The 14,260-nt window shown below is 34.2% G+C and overlaps 3 protein-coding genes and 1 non-coding gene across 5 annotated transcripts; 1 reads left to right on the plus strand and 3 right to left on the minus strand.

Annotated features, from left to right (window-relative positions):
* Positions 1–270: 270 nt before the first annotated feature.
* LOC111016461 (RmlC-like jelly roll fold protein) lies at positions 271–2,063 on the minus strand. The gene is made up of 3 exons (XM_022291874.2): positions 1,805–2,063; positions 1,343–1,464; positions 271–802 (listed from the first exon to the last, which is right to left on the minus strand). Exons 1-3 carry the CDS (start codon positions 1,926–1,928, stop codon positions 479–481), a joined length of 570 nt encoding a protein of 189 aa, XP_022147566.1. The 5' UTR covers positions 1,929–2,063; the 3' UTR covers positions 271–478.
* Positions 2,064–4,502: 2,439 nt separating this feature from the next.
* LOC111016594 (ubiquinone biosynthesis COQ9-like protein) lies at positions 4,503–7,367 on the minus strand. Of its 2 annotated transcripts, XM_022292042.2 has the most exons (6): positions 6,882–7,305; positions 6,499–6,606; positions 5,692–5,853; positions 5,416–5,587; positions 5,067–5,140; positions 4,503–4,962 (listed from the first exon to the last, which is right to left on the minus strand). In XM_022292042.2, the coding sequence occupies exons 1-6, from the start codon at positions 7,221–7,223 to the stop codon at positions 4,882–4,884; spliced, it is 939 nt and encodes a 312-aa protein (XP_022147734.1). In that variant the 5' UTR covers positions 7,224–7,305; the 3' UTR covers positions 4,503–4,881. The 2 variants fall into 2 exon arrangements, with proteins under 2 accessions (XP_022147734.1, XP_022147735.1); XM_022292043.2 differs by lacking the exon at positions 5,692–5,853 and having other exon boundaries at positions 6,882–7,367.
* A 975-nt stretch (positions 7,368–8,342) lies between these two features.
* Positions 8,343–9,797, minus strand: LHCA6 (PSI type II chlorophyll a/b-binding protein (Lhca2*1)). The gene is made up of 5 exons (XM_022291979.2): positions 9,582–9,797; positions 9,342–9,509; positions 9,216–9,253; positions 8,603–9,117; positions 8,343–8,524 (listed from the first exon to the last, which is right to left on the minus strand). Exons 1-5 carry the CDS (start codon positions 9,632–9,634, stop codon positions 8,507–8,509), a joined length of 792 nt encoding a protein of 263 aa, XP_022147671.1. The 5' UTR covers positions 9,635–9,797; the 3' UTR covers positions 8,343–8,506.
* Positions 9,798–10,553: 756 nt separating this feature from the next.
* On the plus strand, positions 10,554–10,747 carry LOC148210604 (U2 spliceosomal RNA). The gene has a single exon (XR_015792091.1). It is a non-coding gene; the product is annotated as a U2 spliceosomal RNA (small nuclear RNA).
* The last annotated feature ends 3,513 nt before the right edge of the window (positions 10,748–14,260 follow it).

The following is a 14,260-nucleotide window of genomic DNA, read 5'->3' on the forward strand; positions in this document are numbered from 1 at the left end:
TTCAAAAGAGAGAGAACAATAGAGTGGCCAAAGACAAATTAGTGACATGTCTAATTTGTAACATACAATCATGACCAGAGAAGCCAGCAAGAACTTTAGAAATGACCAATATTCTCTACACTTGAACTCGCAAAAAGAGAGAGGTAAGGTCCCTATCTCCCCCATTTTTTCTCTTTTTTTTCAATGGGTACATTTCTGTTCCTGTATAGGTGGGGACCATCTATTAAACCTGAAAATACATTGGGTTTGCAAGATTCAACCCGAAAAGGATTTCAACATTCAAGGGTGGAGCTCGAAAAAGAGCCCTTTTTCATTATCAGTAGCTTTATCAAGCCAAAAAAGGTTCCACTAGAATACAATACACTGAATGAAATCTGCAACTACACTGGGGGGGGGAACTAAAATGAGTAAAGATCATAAATCACAACATACAATGCCGATCCCCTCATCATTGGAAGCCCTGCGCTCCTCAGTTGAATCAGGCACCTGGTGTGAGCAAAGAGACGAGAGCCTCACTATCGGGAAAACGTGAAACAAGGTCCGAACGTTTTGCCAACTCAAAGTCCTCAAACTGGAAAGCAGGAGCACAGGTGCAGCCCACTAGTGAGTAGTGATTCTGAGAGTCCCTAGGAGCAGCTTTAGTCACAGTTCCATCCGCAGAAATAGTGAAGTCCTTGGTCGGAAAAGAACCAAACCATACATTAGGAGGCACTGTATACTGAGGTAATTGATTATCTCCAATGAGATCCGGCCCAAGACAAGTCAATTTGACTCGACCGTCTGTGTCATTCAACTCCAATATCTAAAATCAAGGTAATAACAACAACAATAATAAGGATAGTATCATCATAAAGGCTAGAAAAGAATAGAGAAGACTACCAATACTGGGATAAAGCAAAACTTGAAAGCATTAAATGAGGGGAGGTACAAATTAAATGAGTTGGTAGCAGAAAATCAGCCCTAATTACAACCTTCCCCCTCGATTATAAGCAACAGCGCAATTAATGCAAATCCAACTAGATTTTGTTTTCCTTTAAGCATACAAATAAATGCAACTGTCCAAGTCTAGTATCTTAATCATCACGAATGCAAAAGCTAAACTGTGTTCATGTACGCAGCATCAGTTGCCTCTGTTTGAAGTTTGAACTTATCCCATCATCTAATTGTTCGAGAAGTGTCGAAAGGAGGAAAGAGAAGTCGAATCTAACAAAAATCTGATCAGAAGCAAGAAATCTTTTGAAAGTAAATGAAAAATGAAGTATCAATGGCAGAATAATGAAAAGTCTTATCAAAAACATAGACAAAACAGTACTTCATGATATCTCTATGATTAGAAACCTACCGTAAGAGGTTCTCCCAAGTAAAAATGCCAAGTCTCTGCACATGGAATCCGATGAAGGGCTGACACGCATCCAGAAGGCACCAAAAAGTAAATACAAGTGCTGACTTCTCGACCGACCTTGTCTGCAAGCATCGCCATAAAGTTAAAATCAACTAAAAAGATTGTTCTGAGAGCGCGTAAGAAAGAAACTCAAACATGAAGAGGAAAATTCGATAGACGACAAATTAGCCAACGAAGAACAGCAACAAGTTTGCTAGATCATACTTATTCTCGATTTCAATTTCCGGAAAACAAGACAAAGTATTCACTATCATGTTCTCGGTGGGGGTAGATACGATAAAATCCAGCAAAGTAAAGCGAAGAATCTGGAATTAGGACTCGATCTTTGATTCCGTGCAACCAAATCCAGTCAAAACGAAGAGACAACAGAGAAATCAATGGAAGTCAGGTGGATCAACTTACATTGCGGTGGGAGGTGAGTTTTGGAGAGATGAACGGATGAGTCCCTGAAAGTTTCAGAGTAAAATCCGCCTTCCGGATGTGGCTTCAAATCCAATTTCGCTACAATTTCTGATGCAGTAGCCATATTTCGAGCAAAAACGATTCACAGAGAATCACCACAGATACAGGATCTTGTGTTTTCAGGATCTGAATTCTGAATTATCGGGGTGTTGATTTTCTTCCCTCGAAATCAGTATGCTTGACAGCGGGAAAGCAAAAAAGTGCTTTTAAGAAAAAATATATATATACATTTTTTAAAATATCTATCTTAAATACTCTATTTATAAATAAATGACTATTTTAATTTGAATTTTTAAATTTTAACATAAATTATACAGGTAACAAAAATTCTTTAATATAAAATTACGTTTACATTTCAAGAAAAATATATTAAATGTAGTATTGTTTATTAGATCTAAATTTTGCATGAAAAATCATTTTATTCGATGGAGTCAAAATCATTTCTTGTTTGATGTTATTTTATTTATTTATATAATAATAAATGTTGTCTATGTAAAAATAAATAAATTTTCATTCCTAATTTATAATTTTCCAATGAAGGATTCTCTGTCATTGCAATTATAGAACTAAAAAATATATATGTTCAAAGCTATAAACAATGAGTTGATTCATATTGCAAGGTTATTTAATGAATTAAGATTTATGTTAAATCTTATTCCTTCCTTGAGAATCATATTCGAGGGACATTCTCCTTAAAATCATAAAAGGAAAAAAAAAATCGTTCTCATTAATCTGTGGGCTCCGATTAGTAGGTAGTTATTGAATCGAACAATTTCCGATCAGTGCTAATAATAAATGGAGAGTTTTATTTTTTTAGTACAACATGTGGGGACGGGGGATCGAATTCACAACTTAATGATTGGAGGTAATGTCAATTACCATTGAGCGATATTTGTTTTGGTATGTGCTACTGAAGGAGTCTTCCAGACTTCTACAATTTTATATGTTTTTTATTATTTTTCTTGACTGGTGTCACTGGCTGAGTTTGAAACTGTTTTTATAAAAACAGTTTATATATATAATTTTTTTTATCCGTCCTAATGGTCTTATTATTATTTATATTTTCTTCAAGAAAATAGAAAGTCAACGGTCTCATTTGAATTTTGACCACAAAATCATTTTACCAACCTTAGAAAATGTAATCCGGTGGCCTCTATATTGTATTCTAGTGGAACGTTCATTTCCAATTTTACTCGGCTGTCATCTCTATACTAACATATTGCTTACTAAACAAAATTTAGACGTCGTTTACTTATCTGCAATTGTAATAGGAATGAATCAAAATTAAACAGGATGAAAATGTTATTAATCAAACTGTGTGAAATAAGAATTGGAATCAGATATATAATAAGCATACCCCTTTCTCCTCTTTAGCTAATTACAAATACATTGTTGTGCTAATATTTTTTATTTACAATAATAATAAATTTTAAGTTAATTTATTTCTATATTTTTTTATTATAACCATTTGTATTAATAAATAATGAATAATTAAAATAAAATTACATCAAATAAAATATCCATTGATATTAATTAATAGAAATTTATAATATTATACAATAAAATCACATCAATTAATAAAAATTAAAGTTTAAATGGAGAAAAAATTATAAAAGTATAAAAAATTAAATAAAAAGGACTGAGAGGATAAAAGTTATAAACTAATTATAATATATATGTGAGGTCCACAAAATAAAAAATGAGAATAATATTGATGAAATTGTAGGAGTATAATGAGATTATAAAAATGAGATTACAAAGTTTAAACAGATCCCGAGTGAAATTAACTCACAGAAATTTAGATGAAAAAGGTCATTTGAAAGAGAACTTTTAACTCTCTTTCTAAGTTTCTAGAAAATAGGTAGACATTTTAAATTTTCTTCTCTTAGATAGACTTTTTTCATTTCGTAAGTTTTTGCCCATCACTATTCTAGGTAAGTTTACCATCAACCATTTTAACCTTTTACCATCATCAATGGACTAAATCAAAAATATTAAAAACATAAGAGAGACTAAATTGAAAAAATATAACGTCCCAAGAAAGGTTTAAGAGATTTGAACGAGAAGTAATTACCTTTGAGTTCACAGAAATGTAGAGGTGCAAAAAAAATTATTCAAGAAGAAACTTTAAATAAACAAACACCATTAATCTTCGGTTATATAAAAAAAAATGGAGGTAGCTATTTGAGTATTGAAATTTTTGTTAAATTTTCATATGACATTTAATCAACAAATAATATGTAACCGGATTCTCAGATTGATCCAACAAAATCTATGCTAGAAATCTCTTCAAATATTCGAGATTAGATTAACATATATATCATACAAGAACTCATCACATATATGCCAAAAGCATATGACCAGATTCATTTGGAATCAGGTAAAGATTAGCAACAAAAGGAGATCTCGGAAAGTAATGTTTCAAAAGTCGTAATGCCCCAAGCTTAAGCTTCCGATAAACTCTTATCTAAATCCTTATCTAAATCCTGGGCCTAGGCCGTTACAAAAATGGACTTGTATACATTCGATAGGTCAATTAGATTTGCTAATGACACGAAAGAAGTAAAGAGAGATGAATCAAAATGAGCATATCCTGGTCATTTGCATGCCATCTTTGCCTACTAATAATACAGAAAAATTGAACATCAAATTCATTCTGTACCTCCATATCACATAAGGAAGTGAATCATTTTTCTTCCATAGCCTTATCCAAACTTTGTATATCTTACATAGGTTATAGAGAAAATGTTAACATTATGCATGTAACACAAAAAATCATAGTCATGATAATAATGGGTACCAGAATACCATCCCTTGTTGGTAACAAGAACTGAGAATAGAAACTGATGATTTCTGAAAAAAACATAGTGATATCAAAGTTCTAATGATTAGAGCTTACAGTTCAAAACTCTGTTCACCTTCATCAACTTCTACTTCTGGTCACACCTCCTGAAGCTATAATGAAAGGCACGGTGCCGACTCCTCACTTTAGAAACTTAAAAGTTGCAGTCCAATATCTATGCTTGGAAAACTTTTCTAAAAAGTCCCTGAAAAGAGTTCCCCATTCCAGCACCAACAGCTTCTGCCAGATACTTTGCCTGCATAACCTCAGTCAATATGTAGCAAAAACCTTGAACTTCAGAGAAGTACCTTAACAAGGAAATATTAGAAGCTGCAGAATAAAAAAGTGCCTAAATGATACCTCTTGAACAGTTTTCTTTAAATCAAAAGCATCTTTTAAACGATTGTCCAGGAAAGCCCATGTATCTTGAAAATCTGCAGGGAAGAAAAAAAAAGGCAGGCTATCAATGGGACACATTGTAGAGAAGTTTGCAAGCTGTGTCTATCAATGATTAGTGACATTAAAGAATAGAACCAAAGGCAAAGAGGTTAAGGAAAAAAAAAATCCAGTATGTAATTACAAAGAGTAGAAAGTCTTTTAGGTACGGTGTATATAACAATTCATCCACCAAGGAAGAGAACATAGAAGGAAAAAACTTTTGGATTAATGCAAACCCAAAGCCAAAGTCGGGGAACTTGAGAAAACACACCTGGAGAGCTATCACTGAGCATGTATATCTCAGTGGTTGAGTATATTCCTCCCAGAATAGTACGCTTGACGTACCAATCATTGTCAGAAGTATCACTGCCAGCAGCATGCCAGATCTCATCAACAAGCGTTGCCCGTTGTTTGAAGCTAGTTGATAAATTTCCTGGTTGTGCCTGCAGAATGAACTCATAACTACTACTACACTTTAAGCTTCTGAATTCTGATTAGGAATTCCATGTCAAAGATGTCAAGGATAATACTGTACTGGGAATGCTACCTGGATACTAAGAGCCTGAGGCCATTTTGATATGAAGGGAGCTTGCATTTCTAGGCGAGCCCTAACAAGCTTGTAAATGCATTCACGAGGTATCAAATTCTTAAGGCACTCTTCTGAGTCAATTAGATCGATAAGCTGCTGTAAGCAGTCGTCCATGAAAAACTGAAAGTGGAAAGAATGTAAATCCCTTGACCCAATTTTGCAGATTATTAGAAGGGAGAAACAAATTAAACCCAGTTTAACCATTTTACAACTTACAAATGATCTCTCAGCACATAACTAATCAAACGAATGAACCTCGAATAGGAACTTGGGGCTAGTTTGCAAAACAGAACAGCATAAAAAAGAATCCTAGCTTGCTAGTACAAAAAGTTAAGAGATTAAACCCTCTGCCTATGGTTGTTTGTGACAGCTGAATAAGATCATCCATATCTCAGGCCAATTACATTTAAAATAATGAAACTACTAGAAACAAATTATAAATAAATAACGTGATTGTGTATACTCAATGTAATGACAAGCAAGTTTTTCGGGAGATTTAGCCGTACACAGAAGAGATAAAATTAGTGCCACATCTCCAGACTCGCATAGAAGATTTTACAGACATCTAAGAAACTAAGACCACAAAGTATGAAGCCTATAAATTTTCAAGTAATAGGCAGACTAAGAACACTTCAGGCTCATTGGGGGCAGTGCTCAGTATCTGAGAAATACACATGATAATGATCCAAATGGGTTGTCCAATACGTAAAGTAGGAAGTGAAAGAAATCAAGAAACCCAATAATGAGAGATGGAAAAAAACATACCTCAACCAACTCTGCTTCCTTCCTCGCAAAGGATCCAACAATTGAAGGTGAGATGCCAACATCCCTTGCACCAGCAATCATTGCGGCTTCAGTCCATCCCAGCTTCACCTGTAATATTTCACGAATGTCATTTTGACTTGAAAGACCAAAAGAACTCTGGAATTCATTCCACAATGGCAGCACTAGATGCTAGTAACAGTAATTGGTGAAGAAATCTAGGATTAGTTATCCAAAAAGTAATAATATGATATATAATCCATCTGGAACCCTCAATAAAATTTCTGACGAAGAATCAAAAAGGGGCATCGTTTGGCTATCCAGAACTTCCAATTGCAGCTGAATAAATGAGCGAGAAGGAAAATAGATGAAATGAGAACACAAACCACGTGGGAAAGAGAGGCCTGAAGGACGCGAGCTTGCTCTTCTTGATACTCGACTCTCGGTCTCCGACTCTCATGGCTTCTACTTTCTTCTCCCGCAGTTGATGCGGACCAAGAAGAAGACGAAGACGACGAAGAAGATGCAGAATCCGAGTAAATAGGGGTTTCTCGACGAATATGCTGTTGATTGGGGATTTGAGAATCGGCAAATTCTTGCGAATTGGTAGCTGTGGAGAAGAGACAATGGTCAACGAATGTGGGAAACGGACGCAATCTGAGACGGGAAATGCTGTTTCTGCCGGAGGTTACGCCGATTATCAGACGCTTCGCCGCCGTTCGATACATATCTCCGTCGGTCCGCCGCTCCGGAAAGTGGAAATGAGGAGGTGAGTCTGCGATTTGTTAATTAGATGAATAGAAAGAGAAGAAAGTGCAGAGAATACTAGGTTCCACGTAGCGCTATATTTAGCGCCACGTGGCGTTTGGACAGCCAATATTTTCTTTTTTCTTTTAGGCATTTAATCATGTAAAGAAATTATTCAATTAGTAGTAGTACAAAATATATTTTTTACCCGCAAATTTTACTTTCATTTCTAGTTTATTTCGTCTCAAAGAAATTCTTTTATTAAAATTTTATTTTAATTATTTCAAAATTAATAAATTTTGGATTCATGGGAAAGAAAAACAAAACAATGCTCATTTTTAAAACTTGTGTTTTTATTTTTCACCATTAGTGTTTTCATTTTATCTAAATTCTTTAACTTTGGTTATGCCATGTCAAAAACATAAAAAAAAAAATTTATTTCGTGAGTGAAATGTTTAAGAAATGATGTTAATAGTGTAAATAATTATTATAATCAAAATAAAAAATTCGAGAATGTAATAAAAAAAGTTTAAATTTCAATCACATAAATTTGAGACTAAATTTATAATTAACTATTATTATTATAATAAACATGCAGTTTTTAGTTAAGCTAAAGTCATTCTAAATATATGAACTAAGCTTTCAAATTGACTGAGAGAAAAAATTAAAGGTTAAATTTTCATTTTTGTTCCAAGACTCTCAAAATATATATATTTAGTCTGTACTTTAAAAATACCACTTTGATTTTTATTATTAATTTGCCATCTCATATCTACTCATTTAATATTACCTCAACAGGTGAATACACATGAAGATATATGTTTGTAATTGTAAAAATCAAAATAAAGAGGAATAAAATGGTTTTTTAAAAAAAGCTTACAAACGAAATTTAAAAGAAAAAAGAAAAAAAAAAACTTGAAAGCATCCCAATGAGATTTAAAACAATATATTAAAAAAATGAAGAAAAACATGCAAATCAAGGTCTCTTCAAGAAAAATATTTGCCTTTATGATGTAGCATATTGTATTAGTTAAAATATTATAGTATTAACAAGTAATCAATTAAATACAATAATATATATGTATGTATATATGTATATGTATAGAGGACTAAAACTACATCACATTGTTAAATATTTAGTAAACACTATGTTAATTATTGTTCCAAATTACCAATAGAAAATCAATAGACACCCAAATATTTTATAATGGTCACAATTTACAAATTCTTTCTTTTATATCTCTGCCTTCTGTGGGAGATCAACTCAACCCGATCTAAACGCCTGCACAAAAAAAGATTTTTCAATTTCATGATTTTCAGTCGCATTTAGAAAAAGAAAAAAATTAATTAATTAATTTACCGAAAAAATGTTGCAGTGGCCGGGATCGGCGAGGTGCGCCGCCAGATTCTCGAGCGGGCCTTGGCCGGTATAAATGGCCTGAAACCACAGTCCGACGAACGCCAGCATGGCGAGGCGGCCGTTCTTAATCTCCTTGGTACGGAGCACCATGACCGGCTCCGGCGACCCTCTCCCCCACATCATCGGGTCGAACCAGAACCCGCCCGGGTAGCCCACGTCCGGCGCCGGCTTCTTCTTGTGTGGCAGTTTCAGGTCAACGTCCACGCTCCCCGGGTTGACCATGTCCGCCCACCGCCGCCCCTCCGCCCACCCCATTAGACCCAATTGCGCCACCAACAACGTCGTCGGGTCCGCGAAATATTCCCGGGTTCCGGCGTCGTACCACGAGAAATTCTCGATCAATCCCAGGCTCTCGAACCACTCCGGTAGCAGGATTCCGGCCACCGCCAGCATCGCCCATCTGGCGTGCATCAGCTCCGCCTGTGCGAACCATTTCAGCAGCTCTGGATCAGAACCTGACAACAACAACAACAACACCCCAACAGAGCCCATTCATAATTTTAAAAATTGTAGAGATTAAATTATGAATTATGCATTTTCCAGAGATGAGTACCCAATCCAAGGGGGTCGAAGCCAAAATCACCGGGAAGGCTGCGGAGAAACGGAAAAAGAATGTGGAAATTAGGATCCTGTTAATTAAAGCTGTGACTGAAGAAGAAGAATTAAGGGAGTTTTTGACCTGCCGTCGAGCCACTCAGGGGGGCTGCTGCCGGGGAACCAGAGAGGTCTGTCGGGAGGGAGCGGTTCGCAGACGCTGGAGACGCCGGATTTGGCGGCGTTCAAATGGGAATAGTCTCGGCGGAGGTGTTTTGTGAATTTTCCGGGAAAATGTCTGGTGTGGGATTCTCTGTTGCCAAACAGAAAAATTAGAATGGGAAATGGGAAGTGGAAAAGGGGGAGATTTGTGATTTGGGTTCACCTGATTGGGAGGGTTGAGACTGAGAGCGCAGTGGAAGCAATGGAGAGGGCCATGGCCGGAGCTTCCAAAAAGGGTGAGACCTAAGAGGATTGCTGTTGGACAGTTTTGTGTCGTGGGAATGGATGGATGGCCACTGATCTTTTCCTGTGGATATAGAGATTTAAAGCTCTCTCTCTTTCTGCCCACCCATCACCAAAAACTATTTCTATTTCTATTTCATTCCTGGGTTTACAAATATGCCACTTAGTCTTACTTGAACACAGCCTCAGTGCATCCGACAACTATTTCCAACTGTACTAAAAAAAATTGATGCCGCATCAAATAAAACTAAAATAATCACAATTTTAGTATTTATCAGTAATTAATCCCAAAGAATACTCATCTCTGGATTATGTGGTTTCAAAATCATGTTACATATTGAACCATTCATCTTATAGTATTTTTACTAAAAAAAATTAAATAAAAAAAATTAATTTTGGAATAATGACAATAACAAAAGTCAACGGAAACATAAAGACATGTTGATGCAGGATTATACCAAGCTATTGAAGGTTTGGCCATGTGGCAATCTATCGAACTCACAACCTCATGATTCATGTGGCAATCTATCGAACTCACAACCTCATGATTTGAAGTATGTATCAATTACCGTTGAACTATACTCACTTTGACTAAAATATTTTAGAGTACTAAAATGTAGTCTAAAACTACATATTAGTATTGAATTGAAATTATCATTTCCATTCATGAGAAAATTATACATATACAATAATTTCATTGTGGAAGGAGGTTCAACTCCCGAATCCCACCCATACCAAAGTATCAGAAAAGGAAGATGAAGATGGGATTTGAAATGTGAAAAGAACGTGGAGTGAGGAGATGAGGAAATCAGTTTGTCCCACATCGGTTGAGCTGCAGAAACGAGAGTTGAACGCTGAGTATAAAATAGGCCTCCATACAGATGTTAATTTCATACCTTTCTCGGCCTTTTGGCTAAGATCAAGTGTAGTATCCGTTCTTATCAGTTTAATATCTGATACGTGGGCCATCGGCCCACATGATATTAAATTTATTTTTTAAGGGTGAGAGCCCATCGCGGTAGCTTGCTACCCGGGCCTTGAGTGTCGCCCATGCCTTGCACTACCGCTTGGGCCGGCGCACCCCTACAGATCTTATTTCTAAAGTATTTTTTTCTTTTATAATTATTAATTAATTCTTAAAACTTTTTTTTTTGTTAAATTATACCTTTCCAGATAATCTTAAATGGAAATTGTTTAAACGTTTATTTTATTTTGTTAAAAATTTTTGTATTTGGACTAACGGTCACCTAATTTTCGTTGGGGCTGATAATTGACCAAATCCATTTTTTGGTGATTTTGCACATGGTATCCAATGATCTTTTTCTTTTTTGAAGGCATCATAATACTAAAATATTAAGTTAAAATTAATATTATTATATGTCCAAAAGTGTGCAATTATAATTACTTAATATTTCAAAAATGTCACCAAAAAGGTAAACAAATTCATTCAAAAGCATATTCTCTCAAAGGTAGTTCAAAACATACTCTCTAAGTTTTTACCTACCACAGTAGTTCTCATGTCCCAATCTTTTATTTAATCAAAAATTATTTGAGGTTTGATGTATGGGCAGTTAGTAGATTGACCACGGAAGCAATTACTTGATGCGTGGGTTCGGCTACCACGTGGACCATTCGTCTAGGAACATGTAGCTAGATCTCAACTCAACTAGTTGAGGGATGAAGTGGGACTCATAGAATCTCGCCATCAATCTAAGAAATAACCTAACTTGGTGACGGAATGAGTGAAGCCCCCAACGAGAATTCCACTAACACAATGTTAGCTAGAAAATGCAACTGGTGCTGGCGGAAAATCCGCTGACATATATAGGCATCAGAATGACAAGACTACACCTCCTAAAATTAATTCTTAAAAAGGAAAAAAATCTCAAACGTGCATATATAACTTTATTAAACTCCGCTTGAAATCAGCTCAAGTTAAGTACTAATTTAAGTTGGTCACCATCTCATCTTGTCCATAGCTTATTTAGTTCGTAAGTTGACATGACACCTCATCCAAAATCTTGCATCAACGATAACAATGTAATTGGCATATATCTCCAACCAAGAGGTTGCGAGTTCGATCCTCACACCCCCACATGTTGTACTAAAAAAACAATAACAATGTAATATTTGATCTAATATGGTCTCATCCTTTTTAGGTAAAATCAGATACTAATTTTAAAGGTTGCAAAAAAAGGTATAAAATTAATAGTTTAGTTCACATATTAATTCCTTACCAGACCATAGTTGCTTGTTGTGTAATATAATCATTTAAATCAAACTTTAAGATGAATAATTAGTCAACTCAATAATTTATTCACGTATTAATTCCTTACAAAATATAGTTGCTTGGTTGATAATATAATCATATAATTCAGACTTTAAGATGAATGGTTTTTCGAGAAACAAAAGGCTAAAAAATGTGAAGTATATCAAAGTAGAGACTACAACCCTAAAAACTTTTAAATCGAGTATAAGATAAAAGATTAGTTAAATCGATTATAAGACAAGATTAATGATTGTTTGAAGCCAGTCTGATAATCTTTTTGTTTCTTGTTTTCTCTTTTACGATAAAAAAAATTGCGTTTGATAATTGCGGCTCTGTGACAAGGGCGGTGGATAGGAATGGTGCTTCTAATTTATTGTTATTTACCTAAACATGTTTTGTAACTTTTTTGTTTATTGTTACCTAATGTTTAAAATTTAAAAAAAATTAAAATTTTAAATTAGATATTCACAATTTATATATATATATATGTATGTATGTATATATTATATTTATTATGCATTTTATAAATAAAAAATGATATTGAAAAAAATGGAAACATGAAAAAAAAAAGGAAACTTGACGTTTATATACAATTTTGAAAATATTTTTAAGAAAAGAGAAACAAAAAATAAGACCGATTACCGAAGACATATATTTCTCAAAATTGATAAATGATAAATAAGAAATAAGAAATAAGAAATGTGTTGGTTTTTTTTTCTTTTTTTTTTAATTATCCACGGTCAACCATTTGCTCTTTATAACCGTATATAAAGGGTCATTGTTTGGTTAGAGTTGCGTTTTATGTGACTTGAACTAAAAACCTCAAGGACATTCTTTGAGACTGTAAGTCATCCAAACTATCCCTTGAAGACCACGAGAAATGATGAAACCACTTGAAACCACCATCCTTTGATGAATCAAATAACTTAAGTTGTCTGCATAGGTCGGTTTTTTTTTCCTTCCTTCCTTCCGATTGCCTGTCTATCAAATCAACCAAACCAAACACACTCGATTTGATTAATTTCGTCGATATTTTGAATTTTGATTTTCACTAACCCACAAATGTCTCTCTTTTATTTCATGTTCGACAAGATATGGTGAACTGGCCATGGTCAATAAAGAACACCATTTTTTGAGGAATGTCAAAGCTAAAAAAACCCTCCTCGGTAATATTCTCGTTTTCTATTTTATTAAAACACTTAAAAGTATTTGACAATTATTTATGTTTCTGTGTTTTTGACCGATATTAAAACTCAAATTTCTAGCCGTGTTCGAGTCGAAATAAGAAATGAAAATATTACCGAGCTTTATAGGTTTGTTTTCTTAGATAGGAAGAAAGAAGGTCATCCACCACTGTTATGGGTCCCATTCTAACTCTCTCACCTGCCTTATTCTCCCATCTTCTCCACTTTGCAAACTACTCCAACGTGACACATTTTAGGATCTATGATGCTGTTGAAATTGAATAATAGAATAGTACCTATTGAGTATTCTAAAAAATGTTGAAATATTTTTTGGTTCAGGTAATTTTAAGTGTCTCTTTACTTTCTAAATGTCGCTTCAGTTCTCTACTTGTTTCTGAATTTCTATGAATCGTTCGACGACTTTACTTTTTCGAAGGGTCGGCAGGACATGGGAGCTTCAACTCATGCATCGGTTTACCGAAATTACCTCTGGTATCCCACTTCCTTCTATTCAAAAAGGTGAGCTGCCCTTACTTAAACAAAAAGGCCAAATTGGGAGCTCCTCTTTATATATTACATGAGCCCTCGAGCAAATCTACTTTCAAAAAGTGACCATCTTAATATTATTATTGTTATTTTTATCTTTTTTTTCCCTCACAATTTTAATCCCAGAATCTTTTGAAATGTGTCACAATTTTGTATTAAAGGAATTTCTTTGTATATAAAAATTATGTTGAATTTTGCAAAATATAGACTAAAATGACACTTTTCAAAAATACATAAACCAAAACATTAATTTTGAAAGTATATGAAAAAAAAAGATAAAAATATTGAGACTAAATAAATACTTACAAAATCAAAATAAAACAAATTGGAGACAAAAGTAGTCTCTAATCTTTAAAAAAATAATTTGTTTTGGTATTAGCTTAGATTTTTATGAATGTTATAATTCTATCTTATCTTCATCTACCAACTTAAAAACTCAACTGATCTTACCTGAAGTAAAAAGGTAAAAAAAAACTCACTCAGACCCAATTATTAAATACAGAAGAAATTAGGATTGTGATTTCCTAAAAATTTTCAGAATATTACAAACAAATAGAGGGGCTTTTTGGATATTTGCTTTTGTTAATTTGTTTTTATTTT

Source organism: Momordica charantia, assembly GCF_013281855.1.
Source record: "Momordica charantia cultivar OHB3-1 chromosome 6 unlocalized genomic scaffold, Mcharantia_2.0 BLBB01000006.1, whole genome shotgun sequence".
NCBI classification, from domain to species: domain Eukaryota; kingdom Viridiplantae; phylum Streptophyta; class Magnoliopsida; order Cucurbitales; family Cucurbitaceae; genus Momordica; species Momordica charantia.